Genomic DNA, 23,136 nt, shown 5'->3' on the forward strand with positions numbered 1-23,136 from the left:
GCCCTACTAACATCAGGCTTTTTAATGGTGATGTAAATGACCCCTGTGCAAAGTGGCGTGCTGCTTTGTCATAAGCCATGTGACAGACACACCTAGCTTACTCCTGACCCTAGGTAATTGTAACACTACATGTTTGCAGGGACATATCAGTAAAACTGTGAACAGTCAGTCAGTAGGATCCCTTAATGCCATTTGATAACTAGTAAATAAATCTACTTTTGGCTAGATATTTTACTTTTGTATTTTTCTTTTGTAAGAACCTTATATAACAGGTGTATGTTACCTGTGTTTTGTTTTCTCTTTTTTAATATTTTACATATTTTCAGTAGGTTTGCAAAGGTGACAGTTGCAATTCTAAACCTAGCCACTAGGGGTTACTGTGTTTCAGCACACACTTTTTAGGCCTGGCAGGAAGCTGCTTCGGAAAATAAGTTTGTGATGTTTGCAAGAAGAGCCCCTTTGGTAATAGTGAATACTAAAGCAGTGTTTATAACACACTCACACATTGTATTGCTGAAGTTTCAGAGATAAGCCAGCTCTGTTTTTCATTTTGATACATTGGTTATAGATGTGACTGCTGGTGTCCGTATTCAGGCTATTTTAAGCAAGGTCTATACTGTCACGAAAACTGTACTTATCTAGCTTTCGATAATGTATACTCCAGATAAGCAGTAAGTCCTTCACTTTTCTCAATGGCTGTTTGCCACATTAGGTAAACACAACACAATGTGCAGTACCATATGAGAAAAAAAGTAATCCTCTTCAAAATATCTTCCAACATGGCCACTTATGAGACACAAATTGTGGTTTAGCACATTCTTGCCACCCAGTGATTGCAAAAACATTGCCTTTAGTGGGTTTTTTCCACCCCGTGGCCACCACACATAGTTTTGGCTTTATTTTATACTTTATTTCCTATGTCTATATGTGGAACAATTGTTTAGATACATAGTGTTATGTAAATTGATTTTACCAGGCTAAGGCAAAGGGGTATTCTGTGAAGTTTTTATATGGTAGGTGAGCAGGGGAACCATGGCCGGGGGGACATATTTGAAATATACACATCATACTTTTATATAGTAGCCCATTTTCTGTGTTAGTGTACAACTTTATATAAAGACCTGTACTTAATATATACTATTAACATAAAGAAATGTCACATGGGTTCTTCTGCGGCTGTAAATTTATGTTTTGTATATTTAAATGGGAGTATGCATAGTGCAAGTCATTCCTGTCGGGTCATAGTCGGCAACAGCGTATACCTTAATCAAGTTTCCTTTAAAGTATGAAATAAGAAACTTATATTTAACTCTTGGATCAGCGCTATCATGTTTTCAAAATTTATTTGGATTCATCTTGTGTAAAGATTGCCATGCCAGATAAGCAGTCCTGTCTTTATTTCCACAGTTGGCCTTCCCATGAATTTGATCCAAGCCAAATCCGCCTGATTGTTTATCAGGACTGTGAAAAACGAGGACGAAATGTCTTGTTTGACTCCAGTTCCAAACGCAAGACAGATGATCTTTCTGTGTCGGTAAGTTGTGTTTTAAGTAAAAATATATTAGAACTACTTCACTAGTATATAAAAAAAATGCAGGAGTACAAATTGGAGATCTGCTCTACCAAAAAGTGATTTTTTTTCTTTAGCGGTAACAATTGTGAATGATCATTACCTAGCGAAGAAAGTATCTTCATAAATTCTAAATAAGGCTACTCAGAGTCCCTTGGTGGGGTACACCCCATTCACCTGCCTAGGTGCAGCTCTGGTTGGAGATACGGTTATGGCTGCAGCTCTCATACTACTGCAGATCTCAAGTTAAATTTTTAGGGTAGTGTTGTAGAAAAATACAAAGTGTGTGTTGCTATTTTTTTTATTTTGTTTCTTTACAAATATGGTCATTTTCGCAGCTGTGCATTTTTTTTTGTTTTTTTTACTGTTTTTTAAATTTTTGTTTATAAAAGCATAAAACTAATGGGACTTTGGCACATAATGCTTTGCCTCTCAGTCACATGCTACTTGTTTCTTGCCAGCACTCTGCATTTTAGGGTGATTTGTTACTTGAAAGTCGCTGACATGTGGTATCCAGAATATGCTGACAGCAGTTCTGCTGGGGTTCAAATATTTACACTAAAGATCATGTGCATGGTGTAGGAGGAGCAGTTAAGTGGTTTATGCACTGACCTCGTAAGTGGCAGATCACACCTTGTGACCTTGTCAAGACATATGATCTTCTCCCTGACTAGACTAAATCTGTTTTTAAAAACGTATTTATAACCCAGACTTAACTTCCAGATATTCACAGTTCCTGGTAGCCAGTTCCATGCTGGCCATTTTTAATTACACACAGAAACACACACATGCAAAATGGGCAAGTTTCACATAAATTAAATATGAAATTAGTTGGCACATGTAAAGACATCTCAAATAGGGTAAAGTGGTTTGCTCACTCCACAGGCATTGCAAGAGTGGATGAAAAAGTGTTTTCATTATTTGTAATTATTTTCTTTTCTTTTGGAATTATCTCCTAACAGTTATCTAGTGAAAATGTTTTCCATGTGGAAAAACATGGTGTGATGTATAAAAAAAAACAACTATATTCTCAGTGTTTTCACAACAGTTCTGCAGACATTATTCAAGAGCACTCATTTGTGCTCTTTGATTTAGTGCCTTTGTCACTCTGCCTATTCTTAGGTCAATTTTAGGAGCCAGGTAAAAAATTTCTTGGAGTCTGATTTCTTAGACAGTGGGGATAGAGATCTCAATTGACATCAATATGAAATAGTATGGACATTTTAACATCAGCAGTAGGGTTTTTGGATCCTTTGCTGCCTAGTTCCAGGGATTTGTCCGACCAGTCCCTTGATTTTTTTCATTGGCTGTTTACTATGACCTTACCCTTAAATGAAAGCTCCTATGCTGCATTAATATATTCCGTGTATCTGTGCTTATTCTTATTTAAAGATATAGCATAAACAATAGGTATGTGTTTAATATTTATATATAATCTAGGGCTGCAACTAACGATTATTTTAATAATCGATTAGTTGGCCGATTATTTTTTCGATTAATCGGATAAAAAAATTTAAATTTTTTTCAATTTAAAATAATGTAATAAAAAACGTACAATTTACACTTTCATCTCTTTATCACAATGGCCTCTCTCTATTCACCTTCTTATTTTACTGACATAATAATAAAAGCTACAAGAACCCAAACACAGTGTTTCTCAAACTAGGTTTTAATACAGTTATTAGTAAATATTAATTCATATGTTAACTATTTTTCATATTTAATAAAAACTATGAGAAAAAAGCCTTGTTTATATTTTCTTTTATTTACCAAACTGCCCACAGTTATGCACATCTGACCCCCATCTTGCCACTCTGCCCCCATATATGCCTTATACCTCTTATATGCCAGTGATATGCAACTGAGCCCCCTGATATACCTTTTACCCCCTGATATGCCTAATATCGATATGCCTTATACCCCCTATATGCCCTGAAATTCATAATACCCCCCAAACACCACTCTGGCTCCTCCCCCTCCCATACACCACTCTGGCTCCTCCCCCTCCCATACACCACCCTGGCTCCTCCCCCCCATACACCACTCTGGCTCCTCCCCCTCCCATACACCACTCTGGCTCCTCCCCCATACATCACTTTGGCTCCTCCCCCTCCCATACTCCACTCTGCCTCCTCCCCCTCCCATATACCACTTTGCCCCCTCCCATACTCCACTCTGGCTCCTCCCCCTCCCATACATCACTTTGCCTCCTCCCCCCTCCCATACTCCACTCTGCCTCCTCCCCCCTCCCATACTCCACTCTGCCTCCTGTCAGCCACGGAGGTTCACAAGACACCAGGGACCCGAGTGGAGAGGCAGAGTGCCGTATGGGAGGGGGAGGAGCCAGGGTGGTGTATGGGAGGGTGGCTCCCATACACCCCTCTGACTCTGCCTCTCTACCCGGCTCCGTTACTGACAGGAACTTTCACTGCAGCTTCATAGAAGCCTCAGCGTAAGTGAAGGTGAGTAACGGAGGCTGTCTGTGCGATGCAGACCCCCACCGGCTGACAGAGAGGATGATCCTCTGTCAGCCGGTGGGGGTCTAAACGATGCGCACAGACAGCCTCCGTTACTGCCCTTCACTTACGCTGAGGCTTCTATGAAGTCCGTAACGGAGCCTGGTAGAGAGGCAGAGTGATGTATGGGAGGGGGGAGGAGTCAGAGGGGTGTATGGGAGGGGGAGAGAGACGGAAGTGAGAGACCGGCCGACAGTGAGGGGAATCCAGGTCCCCTGCAGCGTTGCGGGGGATCTGGATTCTAGTGTTATAATCCGATCTCTGTTTGAGGTCGGATTATAATTTTTATAATCGATAAAAATCGATACGATTAATCGATAATGAAAATCGTTGACAACGATTTTCATTATCAATTTTATCGATTAGTTGTTTCAGCCCTAATATAATCTCTTTAAAATGTTGGTTGGTTTTGAGTTTTTTCAAGATCATCCATGTTTGTTGTCTGATGTAATTCGTACACGCCATAATTAATACAACCCTTTGCTAAAAAGGGCAACCAAATTAAATAGTCCCCAAACCGTGCTGTCTTTCAAGTTAAAATTATTGTACTAAAAAATAAAAAATAAATTTTATAGCTTAAATAAAATAATCCTTCTTTAAATGGCTTTTGGGGTTTGCTTTTTTGGCAAAATGATACATTTGTACGTCTCAGAATGTGCCGTGAGACAGACAGAATGTGCAGGATAGACAGACCATGTATGTATCTGATCTCCCATTCACAGGTCTCTTGTACACATACACACTCAGTTATTTATGGTGGTTATATGGTACTCTGGTTCATTCTTCATTAAAAAAAAGGTTACCAGTTTTTTGTTTTTTTTTATATCTAACAGTAAGCGTAATTATAGTTAGGAGGTAAATATGAAAAAAGTCCATAGTGTTCATCATGGAATATATTCATGATCTAGACTTGAGGAACAGGGCTATTTAAAGGTTACATGCTCATGAAAGAAAAGTTGCGCAGGGTAATGACTGAGAAGCTCAGCATGCTTTATTAAGTCCCTAGGGTTACAAGTAAGCAGTTGTCCAAAAGAAGGCAGAAGCAGAGGGACTGACTTTGGACACATGGTGTGTGTGGTTTTGCATGTAAGAGTTGTTGGTTGCCGGCCGAGTCAGTCACATGCTTGGTGCGCATAGCCTGGAACTTTGTTGGGTCAGAGATAAATTGCAATTGTAGCTCACGAGTTTCAGCTGAGATATGAATTTCTTACAAGGACTCCACCCTTGTGTCTGACAAAAAAATTATGAAGATGGAAGAGCATTTTCTTGTATATTGGTTTGAGAGTTTTTAACTTCTTTAAGTTACTTTATTCATCTAAATTGCTTCATAAACGAGAAAAATACTGCAGTTATGCAGAATAAAGATGTGCTCCCTGCTTTAGAGAAGTTTTTTGAGTTTGTGCGTAACTTCATATTTGCGTTGAAATGGGTCCACTAAGGACTGAATTTAACACAGAACTAAAGTGGCAGCTGCTTACGGCACAATCACTTTGTAGGGCCCTAAAACATTTAAGTCTTTTGTTGTTCCAGTGAATGGAAAAACTCTGCACAGCTTTATCCAGACTTTTAAAACACAGCCCTGTGAATCACTTTATATGTGAAACTGGCAGTCAGACCGAACTCAATCCTTTTTTTTTTTTTTTTTTAAACCTTAGTTGTTTTTTTTTAATCTAAATCCCTCCATGCTTTTCCTTGAGCAGGGATGTCATACCAGGAGTTTTTGGACTCCACTAACATTTTATTAACCAGTCAGCCTTGGCATTATGTGAAAACCTATTTCTATGAAAGCCAAAGGAAAGAAAATAAATGTTTGTGTTTTTGCATTGCTAGGTTTGATCCTAAGTGTCCTGGCCAAATGGTGTCCAGATTCGCATTAAGCAGCTGCCAGATATCTCGTGACACAGCCGGGAAAACATTTAGAGAGACGTTTATTAGATGTCTAACCCATTGAAGGACAAGTAGTAAAAAAACCCAAAACATACCTGTTTACCTGTGGTTTGTATCAGGTATTGGCAAAATATGGGTGAAACAATTCTCCCAGTGGCCAAATTCAGAGCTGAACTATTAAATCATTACATTTTATTTTAAAAAAAAATATTTTAGATGATAAATGTTTAACTTTGAACGCAGAAGCAAGTCCTTAAGGACCAGGACAGTTATGAATACTCTTTTCCACAACAAAGTGTGGACATTTCCAAAATGGGGTAGAGGGCAAAGGGATTTTTTCCCCAATGTACCATGTGGTTTTTAGGGAGAAAAAAAACCAACAAATCTGCCAACCATCAGAGACCACTTATGAATGCATTTAAGCATGTTACATTGATAAAATAAATATTCAGAATTATTTGCTAATGTTGCCAAGATCGACCAGACTGTAACCTTGGAGCAGTTGTGTGAATTCTCCAGCACATCTTTTGTAAACTGAATCTTCACTGTGATGTTGCTGTGCAGGATCCATCTTACAGAGCTAATTATGGAAACTGCGTGTATAAACGTATGCGTGTACATTTAGACATTTCATCTACAGCATACTAGAAAGTTAATTTAAAGTGCACCTGTTCCTTTTTATAGGGGTTGCAGGCACCAATTGCGCACAAAAACTTTTTGACCCTCATTTGTGACAGCGTTTTTCACGTAAAATCTCATGTGACACACTAAAAATGCATGGGTTTGGAAACACCTGAACTGAAAATGTAATCTGAATTAAAAAAAAAAAAAAAAAAATTTACTTTATGGTTGCTGATTCCCCCTACCCCATCTTTGAGAGGAAGAGAAAAAAACATAAAAATTAAAAATGTTATAAATTGCGAGTTACTATCTTATCCATTCAATACCAAGAAAGTGTGCTATTTCAGTTGCTTTCAAAGGCTTATTTAGTCGCATAATTTTTATTAGGGATGTAAGAAGAGCCTAGACAGTATCAACGGTATCCAAGGCCTATTGATCTTAAAAACGAGACAGTAGAAACAGAATTTGGCTACTCAGTGACTAGAGGAGATATTGACTTTTGTGGTGCAAACAGCGTAGCTTCATTCTTAAGTGTGTATGTACAGTATGTTTATATACAGAATAGTGTGTGATATACATAACATACATACAAGGGACGTTCAAAACTTTTCTACATAGTCACTTTCCTTTGCGATACAATTTTCCCAACGTTGTACTTTTTCCCAGAAGATGGTTGTGACGGCCCCGGGTGAATCGGTACCGTCTGTGATAGTTCTTGTTTGTGATACCTGCATTTCCCGGTATATGTTGTAATTATGGTGTGTGCTTTTGTTCCCCTTGTTTGCTACCCTGTCCAGGTACCACATGTCCTGCCCCCTCCCTCCTTACACAGACTACAGTAGAGACCCCCTACTGGGCTGAGTGCTAATACTCAGTCATATGCAAAGGAGGGCAGGATGTAATTCCCTTGTGTCTATTGGATGCAATTCCCTTGTGTCTATTGGACGCAATTCCCTTGTGTGTCTATTGGACGTAACTCAATCCCTTGTACTGTTTAAATACCCCTGTGTTCCCAAATAAAGGGAGTTCCTGTTTTCACCTCAACATGAGTGTTGCCTGATGCTTGGGGTGGGCTGATATGATCCTGTATTGTCCTTTTCAGGACAATAACCACGCTGTGTAGCTAAGCTTCGGCTAGCCACAGCGCCAAGGTAGCTCCGGTGCAGCGAAGCCCACCCTTCTATCTACACCGCTGGTTCTGCCTGGCGCTGAAGGGGTTAATTGTCGGTGTCCCGGCAAGAGGAAGCAACGTTTGGCGGGAGTACCCAGTCGGGGTACAGGTCGGTCTCGTCACATTGGTGGCAGTGGTGGGATGCTTCCTCAGAACCGGGAGATCCAAACCACCAACGGGAATCCACTCCAGTGAATGGAGCGTCGTTACGAGGGCTTGAAGAGGCAGACGCTGAAAGACTTATTGGAAGCCCGTGGGCAGACGGCCAGCAACAAGTCAAAGGCTACCTTGATCGCGGAGCTAATGGAGGGAGACCGGAACAGCCTCGCCTCATCGGAGGGCACTGAAACTTCAGAGCTCCAGCGAGAAATCCGGTGGCGTATCAGCCTCCTGGGATCAGAACCGCCACAGGCGCTCATCGCCCAGATAGTCAGCGAGGCCACCCAGCTTCGCATCACAGAGCTCCAGAGAGATAAAGAACGGGCGCCCACGACAGATCGGAGCGGCCCCTCGAACAAAGCTAAACTACCCTACGACGCCATTCCCCGATTTCAAGATGGCGTGGATGAGATAGATAGATACCTTCAGATCTTTGAGCGACAATGCGAGTTGCAGGGCGTGGAAGCGGCAGACTGGGTGACACTACTGGTGAGTCGGCTGTCGGGACGAGCCTTGGAGGCTTATGAGGCCACCCCAGATGCGGACAGTACCAATTACTATCGGGTAAAGGAACGCTTACTAGCTCGATATGGTATCACCCCCGAGGCCCACAGACTGAAATTTCGGAGCCTCCGACGTGCAGATGGGCAGCCCTTCACCGAGTGGGTGCATCGCATGACCCGGGCAGCCGAAGGGTGGATCCACGGGTGCCAAGCCTCCTCCGTCATAAATGTCCTCCAGCTGATCATACTGGAGCAATTCTATGACTTGACCCCCCCTGCAGTAAGAGACTGGGTACGTGACCGACGACCCCACACAGCAGACCAGGCAGCAGTTCTAGCTGACCAGTATATTGACTCCCGGAGGTCTACCCCACTGGAGCACCGATCAGGGGCCCGCTATGTACCACCCCCACTTCGGCCACCTCAGGCTCACCGCACCGCACCTCGACCCCCGGCACAACAGCGGCCCACTACCTTCCGGGACAGTCGACCTTCGGGTGTCCGGTGCTTCGGATGCAATCGAGTCGGACACATACATAGGGAATGCACCGCTAACCACGCTGCTAGACCGGGAGGGCGCCCACCAGCTGGGCCCATCCGGGCAGCTGCTAATTGCCTGGAGGCTCCATCATCCTCCCCACACCACGACTGGGTCGAAGAGGATTTCGGGGTACTATACGAGGCCGACCCGGTGCAGGCCGCCGCCTCGGACAATCGACATCATCACCGACAAGTCGTATGGCTTAACGGTCGCCCTGCTCAAGGATTACGGGACAGTGGGGCTACCATTACCTTGGTACAGCCACAGATGGTCGCCGCGACCGAGCAGACCAGCCACTCGGTCGCTGTACGGGTGGCGGGAGGAAAGGTGCTCCGAATCCCAACCGCCCGGGTGCATTTGGATTGGGGAGCTGGCGCTCGCGAAGTAGTAGTAGGTGTCATGAAGAACCTACCCGCGGAAGTTCTACTGGGCAACGATCTGGGTCACCTAACTACCGCGTTTCACCCGGATGACACCGCCGAGCAGTGTGGAGCCATCACTCGCCAGCAGGCACGGAAGGCGGACCACGCCCTCGAGGACGAGACCCGGGTGAGTACTGTTAACCCTGACATCCCTCCCGACTATTCCCCGACGGCCCCTACTTTGCCCTGGGCCTCCCCCGCTGACTTTGCCCAGGAGACCTTACATGACCCGACCTTACAGGGCTATAGGGACCGGGCAGGGGCGGATTCGGGTGGGGACAAGGAAGACAGAATTGAATGGAGCCAGGGGCTATTATACCGACTTACGGATGGGCAGGGAGAGACCCGTGTGCCCAAACGCCAGCTGGTCGTGCCGCAAAAGTATCGGCAAGAGATCATGCGTATTGGACACGACATTCCCCTGGCAGGCCATTTGGGGAGGCGACGGACCCATCACCGAGTCACCCGGTCCTTTTTCTGGCCAGGGCTGTCCAAGGATATCCAGCAGTACTGTAGCACCTGCGACACCTGCCAGCGAATAGGGAAGGGGCGTGGCCAGACGAAAGCCACATTACGCCCGCTACCCATCATAGATGAACCCTTCAGCCGGATAGCGGTGGATATAGTAGGGCCCCTACCCCGGCCTAGCCCTTCGGGGAAAAGGTACATACTGACCGTGGTAGATTATGCTACCCGGTATCCCGAGGCCGTCCCCCTGTCCAATATACATGCGGAGACTGTAGCCGATGCCCTACTTCGGGTCTTTGCCAGGGTAGGCTTTCCACAGGAGATAATTTCCGACCAGGGGACCCAATTTACCGCGGAGATTACCCAGCAGCTGTGGAGGTTGTGTGGGATAAAGCCTGTGTATAGCGCCCCTTACCACCCCCAGACGAACGGGTTATGCGAGAGGTTCAATGGAACACTGAAGCAACTGCTTCGGACGTTCGCTACCTCTCACCGGGACTGGGAAAAGTACCTACCACACCTCCTGTTCGCGTACCGGGAGGTGCCCCAAGAGTCCACCGGGTATTCTCCCTTCGAGTTGGTGTACGGGAGGCAGGTACGGGGCCCCTTAGAGTTGATCCGGAGCCATTGGGAGGGGGGAGTAACCACCGAGGGCACCCCGGTTATACAGTATGTCTTAAAGTTCCGGGAGCGGCTGAAGGCACTCGCCGGAATGGTTCGGGAGAACCTTCAAGCCGCGCAGGGGCGGCAAAAACGGTGGTACGATCGCACCGCCCGAGACCGCACTCTGCAAGTTGGGCAAAAAGTTCTTGTCCTCAAGCCGGCTAAGTCTGATAAATTACAAGCTGCCTGGCAGGGTCCCTACCAGGTAGTGAAACAACTGTGTGACACTACCTACCTGGTAACCAAATGCTCCGATAGGAGGATTCAACGAGCCTTCCATGTAAACATGCTTAAGGCTTACCAGGAACGGCCCGACGAGGTGGCCGCTATCTGTGCCCCTGCCGCAGAGGATTCAGAGGATCTTCCGCTACCAGAGTTACCCCAACGGGGCATAGAGGCTATCCGAATTGCGGATCAATTAGGGGCGACCCAGCGGGAACAGGCCCGGCATGTACTGTCTAAGCGCCATCAAATGTTCTCCACTGCCCCTGGGTACACTACTGTAGCAGTGCACCAGGTGGAGACCCCGGGGCAGCCTCCCATGCGGCAAGCAGCTTACCGGGTACCCGAGACTGTACGTGAAGGTATGCGGTCCGAAATACGAGAAATGTTAGATCTAGGAGTTATTGAGCCCTCCAGCAGCCCTTGGGCTTCCCCGGTAGTGCTAGTGCCGAAGCGAGACGGCACGACCCGCTTCTGCGTGGACTACCGTAAGTTAAACGACCGGACTACAACCGACGCTTACCCCATGCCCCGAGTAGACGAACTCTTGGACCGCATTGCTAGGGGAAATTTTCTCACTACTCTAGACCTGTGTAAGGGTTACTGGCAGATCCCCCTGGCCCCAGAAGCCATTCCGAAGTCGGCCTTCATCACCCCTTTCGGTTTATACCAGTTTAAGGTTATGCCGTTTGGGATGAAGAACGCCCCGGCGACTTTCCAACGGATGATTGACCGGCTACTTGATGGCCTCCAGGACTTTGCTTGTGCATACCTGGACGACATCGCGATATATAGCGACAACTGGGACGAACACCTCGTTCACCTGGGAGTTGTATTAGATCGCATCAGGTCTGCGGGTCTCACCTTGAAACCAGACAAGTGTACGATAGGGGTTTCCGAGGTATCTTATCTAGGCCACCGGGTGGGCAGCGGGCGACAACGACCTGAACCTGCGAAGATAGAGGCAGTGGCTAACTGGCCCACCCCTACAACCAAGACACAGGTCTTAGCCTTTTTGGGTACAGCGGGTTACTACCGACGGTTCGTCCCCAACTACAGCGCCATTGCCAAACCCCTGACGGACCTAACCAAAAAAAAGTTACCCCGACAGGTCCTGTGGTCTCCAGAGTGCGAAGCCGCCTTCCAGCAGTTAAAGAGTGCCTTGACCTCCGCCCCAGTACTAGCCGCGCCTGACCCGTCCAAGCGTTTTTCTGTCCACACAGATGCCTCCACATTCGGGCTGGGAGCAGTTCTAAGCCAAGTAGGAACTGACGGCAGTGAGCACCCCGTAGCCTACATCAGCCGAAAGCTGCTACCCAGGGAAGTTGGGTACGCCGCCGTGGAAAAAGAGTGCCTAGCGCTGGTGTGGGCTCTAAAGAAACTCCAACCCTACCTGTACGGGCAATCTTTTACAGTGCTTACCGACCACAATCCCCTCATTTGGCTGAACCGTGTCTCCGGGGACAATGGGCGCCTGCTGCAATGGAGCCTAGCCCTACAACCCTACAACTTCACGGTTCAGTATCGTCCAGGCAAACAAAACGGGAACGCTGATGGACTCTCACGGCAAACCGATCTCGTGCCCACCTAACTTCCCCGGACAGCCACACTCCAAAGACTGGGAGCAGAGACGACCTAATGCCCACCTATCTTTCCCGGACAGCCCCAAGCCGACCCGTTAAGGGTCTAGCCGGGTCTGCTGGACTATGGGTCGGGGGGGGAGATGTGACGGCCCCGGGTGAATCGGTACCGTCTGTGATAGTTCTTGTTTGTGATACCTGCATTTCCCGGTATATGTTGTAATTATGGTGTGTGCTTTTGTTCCCCTTGTTTGCTACCCTGTCCAGGTACCACATGTCCTGCCCCCTCCCTCCTTACACAGACTACAGTAGAGACCCCCTACTGGGCTGAGTGCTAATACTCAGTCATATGCAAAGGAGGGCAGGATGTAATTCCCTTGTGTCTATTGGATGCAATTCCCTTGTGTCTATTGGACGCAATTCCCTTGTGTGTCTATTGGACGTAACTCAATCCCTTGTACTGTTTAAATACCCCTGTGTTCCCAAATAAAGGGAGTTCCTGTTTTCACCTCAACATGAGTGTTGCCTGATGCTTGGGGTGGGCTGATATGATCCTGTATTGTCCTTTTCAGGACAATAACCACGCTGTGTAGCTAAGCTTCGGCTAGCCACAGCGCCAAGGTAGCTCCGGTGCAGCGAAGCCCACCCTTCTATCTACACCGCTGGTTCTGCCTGGCGCTGAAGGGGTTAATTATCGGTGTCCCGGCAAGAGGAAGCAACGTTTGGCGGGAGTACCCAGTCGGGGTACAGGTCGGTCTCGTCACAATGGTCAACATCAACATTCCTGTCAGTGGTTGCGTCTTGAATTTCTTTGCTACAGGAGATGATGGATGCTTCCACTGCATACTCTGCGGCATGCTTTAGGGCTTGTAATGGTGAACCCACATTTCATCACCAGTGGATATGTTCTGCAGAAAATCATCACCTTCTTCACGATAACGGGCCATGTGTTGGGAATAAACGTCTATCCGCTTGCGCTGTTAGCTGCTTAGGCACTCACCTGGCACACACTTTACTGAACTTAAGGCTCTCATGAATCAGGGCATAGGCAGATCCAACACTCACATCCAGCTTTGCTGCAACTTCTTCAACTTTTATTTTTCTGTTTTCCCAGCACTTCTCTCACCCAAAAAAAGTGTATGACAGAACTCTGTTCCTCTTTGGTGCAACTTATAAGTTTTGCAGCCATCTTCACCCCAGGGTGAAAACTCTTATATTAAACTGCAAGGGCAGCCTGCTTGCCAGACAGAACTAGTCACATAACACAGTAAGACACAACCAATTGCTACTCTTCCCGCCTTCACCATTTCCAATGAAAATTTAAAAGCGTGGAAAATTTTTCGAACGTCCCTCATATATGAATACTAAATGCACCAATAAAAATATTATTCTGTCAAGTGTCTGAACCTTTTACTGAAATAATTGTTTAGTCATGTAAAATTTTGCTTTCAGGCACAAGAGTTGTTGCCAGAGAATTTTTTTATTTTTTTTTAATGATTTAACATTTTTAATATGTTTATTTTTTAAACTAAACCGATAAATTTAATCCAGATTTTTTTTTGTATCTGCAGAAACTTGTAAGTGATGCCCCGGTTAGGGTGTTCGGAAAATGCTGTCAGCTTAGACCAGGAGGGGACAGCTCCACTTCTCTGGACAGCTCATCAAATTGTCTGGCTTCCGACACGAAAGAGCAATGTTCAAAACTCCAGGTGCTTTACGTTTTCCTTCTATCAGTGTATGTATATGTAACATTTTTAATTTGAAATCCTCAGTGACCTTCCTTCTTTTGTGCCCTTGGGCTGTCTCTTGTCTAGTTACCAGATTTGTCATGAACCTTGCATTTTGTCATATGTTTCCTCCTTCCCATCAGCAAAAAAGAGCAAGTACATGTGATTCTAAAATTCCACTAAGTGTTGTACTGGGATCTCCTCGCTTGGATTGAGTTAAGTTTTCTTGCTCTCAAAGAAACATAAATAGTATATAGGCCTTGGCTCCAGCAAACATACCAAGTAAACCAGAATTTTATTTCTTTATTATGCTACAGATTATTGAAGAATCGCTAGCAAACTTAATATTTTAAAGTGATTTATCTTATACATTATATAATTATAAAGGTTCCTTTTTTCTTTTCCCTCTTAAAAAGTGTGCATAGTACTATTAGCAGATATCTGCTCTAAATGATATGACAAAGCGATGTTCTGAAAACATGATTAAAACAAAACAGGACTCAGAACTGGTACAGGCAGACACATTTATGTAGAAGGAGCCATACAGACATGTTTAGTAGACTACACATCCATAGTGATCGATATAAACCAGCAGAGCAATTTAGAATTGTCATTGATACCGGTACTTGTGGTTTAGTAATTATGGTACATGTGGACTTTAATTCATTTAAAGGGGTTGCTTACTGTGGATACAGGCAATACCATTTACTGTCACTTTGCCCTTCTGCCCAGAATTCTTATAAAAAGTTATGTATGGATGTGGATATGCAAAATAAAGTCATAAAGGTACTCGAAAAGCAGACAATCCTCATCAAAAGTTTATATTTTAACTAAACCACGGCTTAGCAGTGACCTACCACATACCACAACAAACTGTTACATAGGTATTTTAACTGCCTTCTCATTTACTGTGTAATTTTCTTCTTAAGAATTCAGAATTAGCCCAGAGGAATGCTTTATTATGCTTATATAATAAAATACTTAATGACAAAAGTCATCCACCATGGCAAGACTGAGCACAGCAACAAGACACAAGCTAGTTAGACTGCATCAGCAACTGATAAAATGCATTTCTTGTCTTTATTTCCCAACCAGCCCCACCAATTTATGCACATTTGAGCCCAGACATGCCACGCTGCCTCCCACACATGCCACGCTGCCTCCCACACATGCCACGCTGCCTCCCACACATGCCACGCTGCCTCCCACACATGCCACGCTGCCTCCCACACATGCCACGCTGCCTCCCACACATGCCACGCTGCCTCCCACACATGCCACGCTGCCTCCCACACATGCCACGCTGCCTCCCACACATGCCACTCCACGCTGCCTCCCACACATGCCACTCCACGCTGCCTCCCACACATGCCACTATGCCTTATACCCCCTGATACACCACTCCATCCTCCCCAGACATGCCACGCTGCCCTCCCCACATATGCCTTATATACCGTATATGCCTTATACCCCTACCCCCAGATATGTCACACCATCCTCCCCAGATATGCCTTATACCCCCCAGATATCTCATAGTCCCCTCAGAGTCACAGACCTGTTCACAGCACACTGACACCATACTTTTATGAATAAGTACTGGGTTAATCTTCACTGCCCCCAGGATTTAGATTGCCCTTAGTTTGCCCCCCTTTACCTCTAACTGCACCTTAAGTTAACTTTATTAAATTAATTAAATTAACCCTCAGTCCTCATCATTAAATTAACACTAATCACCCCATTAGCCATAACTACACCTAAATTAACTCTAAATACCCCATCAAACACAACTACCCTAAATTAACCCTAAACACCCCATTAACCACAGCATCCCCTAAATTAACCCTAAAGACCCCCATCAACCACAACAGCCCCTAAATTAACCCTAAACACCCCATTAACAACTGCCTCAAATTAACCCCAAACACCCCATTAACCACAGCTGCTCCTATATTAACCCTAAACACCCCATTAACCATAACTGCCCCTAAATTAACCCTAAATACCCCATTAACCATAGCTGCCCCTAAACACCCCATTAACCATAGCTGCCCCTGAACACCCCATTAACCATAACTGCCCCTAAATTAACCCCCACCTCCCCTAACTTTCAGCAGCCCAAATATTAATTTTATACTTACAGTTAGATGAGTGTCACAGCCATGTGGTTCTGGCCTTCTGGGAGAAGGAAGGGGGCGGGGCCAGTTGTCACAGTGATTACAGGGAGGGACTGGAAAGTAGGAGCTGCTGCTGTGAGTCACTGAAACGGATTATATAATGAGGGGTATTTTTCAGAGCGTTTGCTCTGAAAAACCCTCATTTTATAATCGATAAAAATCGATTCAACTTTATCGATTAGTTGTTGCAGCCCTATATTATTGTCTTTTATTTATATAGCGCCAACAATTTACGCAGCGCTTAATACAATACATATTCAAGATGAGAATTGACAAACGGATACATTAGGTGGAGAGAGCCCTGCTCGCAAGTTTACAGTCTTGATATCCTTTTGATGATGATCTATGCATTTTTTTTTTACTTGATGCTTTCTTTAAATTACAAATTAAATTGAGAAGTTGGAATAGTCTTGAACTGTTAGATGCAAAAAAGAATCAAAGAAAAACTGAACTGTAAGGACACCAACCAGAAAATGCAGAAAAAAACTAATGGCTACCTCCTGTATACTGTGTTTCATATTACCCCTGGTTCATAAAATTAGAAATTACATTGTGATAACTTGTGGAGTGTTGCTTAACCAACTTTTTTAGAAGTTACGTTTTCTAATTACCGTATTGGCTCGGATATAGGCCGCGCCCGTATATAGGCCGCACCCTAAAAGTTTGGTGCTTTTTTAAAGAAAATTTTTTTCTTTAAAAAAAAAAAGCACCAAAAAAACATGCTGCCACTCTGTCTCCCTCCCCCGAGATATGCTGCCTCTCCCCCCCCCGAGATATGCGGCCACTGTCCTCCTCCCCCCCCCGAGATATGCTGCCACTGCCCCCACTCCCCGAGATATGCTGCCACTCAGCGGATGTGCCAGCACCGGAAGTTGTATGCGCGTATTGCGTAGATGTCCCCCGGCGGCCCCGCAAGACACCAGAGAGTCTGCTCTGGTAAGTCTTGGGGGCAGAGGTAAAACGCATCGTGCGGACGGTCACCGGCTGCGGCGATGCGGGTAAACAACCTCCGCAGCCGGTTATCGTCCGCACGATGCGCTTAGAAAACCTCCCGTGGAAAGTGCTGGCAGGGGAGGCTGTCTGAGAGTATCAAACAAAAGATAGAGTGCAGCGCTCCGTTTGTAATAACTCTATATTAATAGTGTTATGCAATACTTGAACATATCCGTCCTTACAAAATAACACCCATCGTGCATAATAAATAAATAAAAAAAAAAACAAAAAAAACCCCAAAAACAAAAAAAACAGGTATACTTAGATTCAAATCACATGTGATGTCTTCTATGAGACTCTCAGCAGGTTCACATGAAAAATAAAAGAAACATAGATATTAGTATAATAATATTGTTTATACAAGAGATATTAACCCTCCTATAAGATTGGTACTCACAATCTTTTGAGCAACCAAGTTTGCTCAAACTATAGGGCGTCTGTGTAGGAATATCATAGGATCCAATAGTTTCTGGAAAACAGCAGCTTGTGGTGTTCCACTCAATGTTGTTGTTCCTCAATGAGCATCAGCTCAAGATATACAGGAGGTCAAAATGAAGAGGAGAATTTGAAAGTAAAAATAGCAATTTATTAGTAGTAAAATTCTAAAAAACGATATGCTTGCAACAAGCAAACAAAGTTCCATGCTTTGCCTGTGTAGTTTGTGCTACTTCCAGGTGGGCGTGTTGCCAATTTGCATAACGCGTTTCACCCAATCAGGCTTCCTCAGATGCATACCAGTCCCTCCTCTTCATTATCCTTATATGCTCTGCTGTATTAGATCTGCCAGGTGGAGTCCCTTTATGTGCAGCTGATGTTTAAATCCAATAATATTAGAATGCATTATGTATAAAAGTTTGTCCATATTCAGCACTCATATTTAAGTGTCCATAAAAATATCTATAACAATGTCCATATTGCACAGAGAGAATGAATTAAAAACACACTTAACTATAAAACATTTTAATCATAATAAGTTAGAAATTGGCTCAGAGACCTATCAAACCCATCCATATGGGGCATGTAGTGTTTCTCACATATTAGTAGAATATTTATAAAGATCATGTATAAATACCAATATAAATAGATATACATTACATAATTTAAAACATATAAAAACATATATGAGAAATATATATCTAAAATCACATATACATATATTAATAATAAATTAGTTTCATATTTTATGAGGGAATAATTAGTCTAAAAAATTAAATAGATCAAAATCCTGATTCAATCCCATAGGATGTAGTGTTTTCAATACATAGACCCACTTCATCTCAATCTGACCAACCTTTTTAATAAAATTTCCTCCTCTCCAATTTCTCTGGACTACCTGTATACCTATATATTTAAGGTGCTTAGGGTCGCTGTTGTGACATTCTTTAAAGTGTAGAGGTACAGCTTTGTTTGAGCTCCCCTTATTGCTCTGACATGTTCATCGATTCTTTTATGAAGTGGTCTCACCGTTCTTCCAACATATTGGAGTCCACATGGGCATTCCAATAGATAAATAACATTTTTAGTATGGCATGTTATTACATTTTTTATGTTATATTGTTTGCCTGTTCTATAGCTCTTGAACACTTTAATTGCTGACCTGTTCATACAGTTTGTTCCTTGACATGAGGTGCATTGTCCACATTTATAAAACCCTGTATTATGTATAAATCCATTATCCTTATGTTGAGATTTAATAAAACTAGAAGTTAAACTTAAACTCAAATTTGGAGCCCCCCTATAAATCACTTTAGGGGTTTCAGGGAGGATTTGTTTCAGGTCATCATCCTTTAAAAGTATAGACCAATGACGTTTAACAATTTTTTTTTAACTCGTGATGGCATTTATCATAATTGAAAATTAAAGGTATCATATTATCTTGAACGTCCCTTTTTTTGGATGTTAATAAATGTGTCCGTTCTACCATCTCGGTCTCCCTCATCGCTTTTTGTAATATTGATTCTGGATAACCTTTTTGTATAAATTCATAGTTAACCTTATTAATTTGTTACGTTTTATGCGCATGAACTGTCTCTTAGGGATGTTATTCAGCCATGGACTATAGTGTCCACTATTAGAGAGGATATAACTGTTTGTGTCCACTAATTTAACCCCTTCGTGACAAAGGCTGATTTTACTTTTTGTACCCTTCGTGACAATGGCCGTTTTAACATTTCTGCGCTGCTCGTGTTTAGTTGTAATTTTCTTCTTTCCCGTTTACTGAACCCACACACATTAGATATTGTTTTTTTTTCAGGACAAGAAGGGCTTTCTTTAGATGACATTGTTTTGATTATATCATATTATTTACTATTAAAAAAAGTATAAAATATGGTGAAAAATTTAGAAAAAAATGACTGTTTCTAACTTTTAGTTGAAAACTCTTTTACTCATCTATAAAAGGTAATGAAAAAACCTGCTAAATAGATTCTACTATTTGTCCTGAGTTTAGAAATACCCAATGTTTTTTTGCTTTTTTCTACACATTATGGGGCAAAAAGTACATGTAGCGTTTTGCTATTTCAAAGCCATTTTTTCCAAATCTGGTAATTCTTCCCCCCATGTGCCATTTTGGGTATCTTTGAAGCCGGCCAATGCAATTTACCCCATCAAGTCATATATTTTTGAAAACTAGACAGCCCAGGGTATTCCAAGTGCTAGTATTTTAACCCTTTCCAAGCACTAATTCTACCATCAGCCTTTGTCAAACTTTATGGTAGTCATTTTTTTTGCATTTGTTTTTTCACACACTTTACTTTAGGTATGAATAAACAGGTTCTGGTATATGTCACTATCATAAAACACCCCAATATGTGTTTAGCAACATCTCCTGAGTACAGCGATTCCTCACATGAATGATTTTGCCTGGGTGTTTGGGGGCAAAAGGGCCACATTTGGGGCATGCGCATTTTCAATGTTGAACTTTGGCATTTGGGGGATCCACTGCCCATGCCCTATTTGGCACATCTTTGAGCCGGGCCATTTCAGTATGCCCAATAAAGCCATATATTTTTGAAAACTAGACACCCCAGGGTATTTCAAATGCTAGTATTTTACTTCTCTCCATACACCATATCTACCACCAGTCTTTGTCAAACTTTGTGGTAGTCATTTTTTTGCATTTGTTTTGTCACACACATTTTACTTCAGGTATGAATTAAAAAGTTCTCGTATATGTCACTATCACAAAACACCCCAATATGTGTTCAGCAACATCTCCTGAGCGCGGTGATACCCCACATGAACGATATTGCCTAGCTGTTTGGGGGCAAAAGGGCCACATTTGGGGCATGCGCATTTTCAATGTTGAACTTCGGCATTTGGGGATCCACTGCCCATGCCCTATTTGGTACATCTTTGAGCCGGGCTGTTTCAGTATGCCCAATAAAGCCATATATTTTTGAAAACTAGACACCCCAGGGTATTTTAAATGCTGGTATTTTAACTCTTTGCATGCACACACTTTGCCACCAGCATTTTTTCAAAGTTTGCAGTAGTATTTTTGTGTGTGTATTTTTCCCACACACACCTACTTTATGTATGAATTTACAGCTCCTGGTATATGCCGCTGTCACACGACACCCCAATATGTGTTCAGCAACATCTCCTGAGTACAGTGATACCCCACATGCATGGGTTTGTCATTTTTGGGGGGAACTAAAAGGCCACATTTGGTACGTGTGCATTTTTCTAATTGGAAATTAGATGTGTGGCCATTCTTCCCCCCGTGTTATTTGGGACATTGTTGAATCCGGCCAATTCAATTTACCCCATCAAATCATACATTTTTTAAAAGTAGACCCATGGGCATTTAATATGCCAGTATTTTAACTCTTTCTATGCGAGAATTGTTTTAACCCCTTCGCGACCTTTGCCGGTTCAGGACCGTCATGACATGAAGGTCACTAAATGACCTTTGACGGTCCTGAACCGTCAAAAAGTAAAATAAGCTTAGAAAGTGATCAACGATCACTTTCTTCGCTTAAACGGCGTTACTGTAATGCCTCGATGTCGAGGCATTCAGTAACGCCGAGATCAGCCTCCCCGAGGCGTCAACAGCCGCCATACATTGTATGGCGGCGGACGCCCGTTTTAAAAGCGTTTAGGAGATGATCAACTTAAATGGTGTCGCTGGAATGCCTCGATCAGGAGGCATCCAGCGACACCAAACACTTACCTCTGGGTGGGCTGTGACCGCTCCGGAGAGCGGCCGCAGCTGCCGGTGTTCTTCGCCATCAACAAGATGGCGGCCGCCCTGTAAAAGAAACGAACAAGTTTTTAAAGTTCGCTAGATGGTCTAGAGAACTCTGGCTCCACTTGCAGGTTGAATACAGGTACTGCATTCAACCATGCAAGTCAATGGAGCCCAGCTTTCTAATCACAATGTGATTAGTAAAATATAAAAAAAAAAAAAAAAAATGGAAAATATTAAGTGCTAACATTTAAAAATAATTATGCAGTGATGTCACTAGATGAACCATCCAGCAAAATGTGTAAAAAAAAAATATAAAAAAAAAAGTATTAAAAAAATAAAATAAAAAATAAAGTTTATTATTTTGAGCAAGTGCTAAAATTTCTAAAAAATCTCAACAAAGAGTTAAAATAAAAGCACTTCAAATACCCAAGGGGTGTCTAATATAAAAAAAAATGGCTGATGGGGTAAATTGGAGTGGCTGAGCTCAAAGATAGGGCATAGGTACAGACTTTCCAAAATGGACAAAAAAAGCGCACTTCCCAAATGTGGCATTTTAAATCTCAAACAACACGACAAATCCATGCATGTTGGGTATCACTGCACTCAGGAGATGTTCCTGAACACACATTGGGGTGTTGTTTGACAGTGGCATATACCAGGACCTGTATATCTATAACTAAAGTACAATTTGTGTGAAAAAAAAATTGAAAAAAATTACTATTACAAAGTTTGACAAAGTGTAGTTGTATAATTGGTGCATGGAAAGGGTTAAAATAACAGCATTTGGAATACCCTGGGGTGTCTAGTTTTCAAAAATATATGGTTTGAATGGGTTAAATTCAGTTAACCGGCTTCAAAGATGTTCCAAAGAGGAGATGGAGGCAGAATGACCAGATTTGTTAAAAAAGATTTGGAAATCATAAAACGCTGCTTGTACTTATTGCCCTATAACTTACAAAAAACAGCAAAAAAACATAAAAACATTGGGTATTTCTAAACTCAGGACAAGTAGTAGAATCTATTTAGCTAGTTTGTTTACTTGCTTTTTTAGGTGAGTAAAAGATTTTTCAAATAAAAGTCATAAAATGTGTTTTTTTTCAATTTTTCACCATGTTTTTTTTATTTTTTTTATAGTAAATAAGATGATCAAAATAATGGTATCTGAAGAAAGCCCATCTTGTCCTGAAAAAAACAATATATAACTTATGTGGGTACACTAAATGGGTGAGGAGAAAATTACAGCTGAACACAAGCACCACAAAAGTATTAAAACAGCCTGGGTCCCACAGGGTAAAAAATGAAAAATGAGCCCGGTCCTTAAGGGGTTAAGCTAATGTGCTAATTTTAGGACTTGCTCAGAAAAATATATTTTTGATATATATATTAAATTTTTTTTGCCTTTTTTTTAAAACATTTTTAAGATTTTTTTTCAACTTGAAGGTTCCCCTGATAGTGACATCAGAGGGAAATTATTTTTACATTTTACTGGTTTTTTACTATTTTTTTTCTAATGATTTATTTTATTTTATTTTTAATTTTTTTCTAATCACACTGTGATTAGAAAGCTGAGCTCTATTGACTTGCATGGTTGAATGCAGTACCTGTATTCAACCTGCAAGTGGAGCCAGAGTTCTCTAGAGGGTCAGGAGACCGTCTAGCGAACTTTTTCGTCTTTATTATTTTTTTTCCCGGGTCGCCGCCATCTTGCAGATGGCGAAGATCACCGG

The 23,136-nt window shown here is 42.9% G+C and overlaps 1 protein-coding gene across 1 annotated transcript in view; it reads left to right on the forward strand.

Moving 5' to 3' along the window:
- The first annotated feature begins 651 nt into the window (after positions 1 to 651).
- The window catches only part of LOC149285883 (folliculin-interacting protein 1-like), a 53,081-nt gene continuing 30,596 nt past the window's right edge, over positions 652 to 23,136 (forward strand). The window contains exons 1-3 of the mRNA XM_089494773.1: positions 652 to 671; positions 1,408 to 1,534; positions 13,895 to 14,032. Of these exons, the coding sequence (XP_089350899.1) occupies positions 652 to 671; positions 1,408 to 1,534; positions 13,895 to 14,032 (285 nt within the window). The remainder of the gene's footprint in view (positions 672 to 1,407; positions 1,535 to 13,894; positions 14,033 to 23,136) is intronic.

Source organism: Sceloporus occidentalis, unplaced genomic scaffold (genome assembly GCF_023333645.1).
Source record: "Sceloporus occidentalis isolate IW3139 unplaced genomic scaffold, rSceOcc1.0.p SCAF_75, whole genome shotgun sequence".
In the NCBI taxonomy this organism is placed as follows: domain Eukaryota; kingdom Metazoa; phylum Chordata; class Lepidosauria; order Squamata; family Phrynosomatidae; genus Sceloporus; species Sceloporus occidentalis.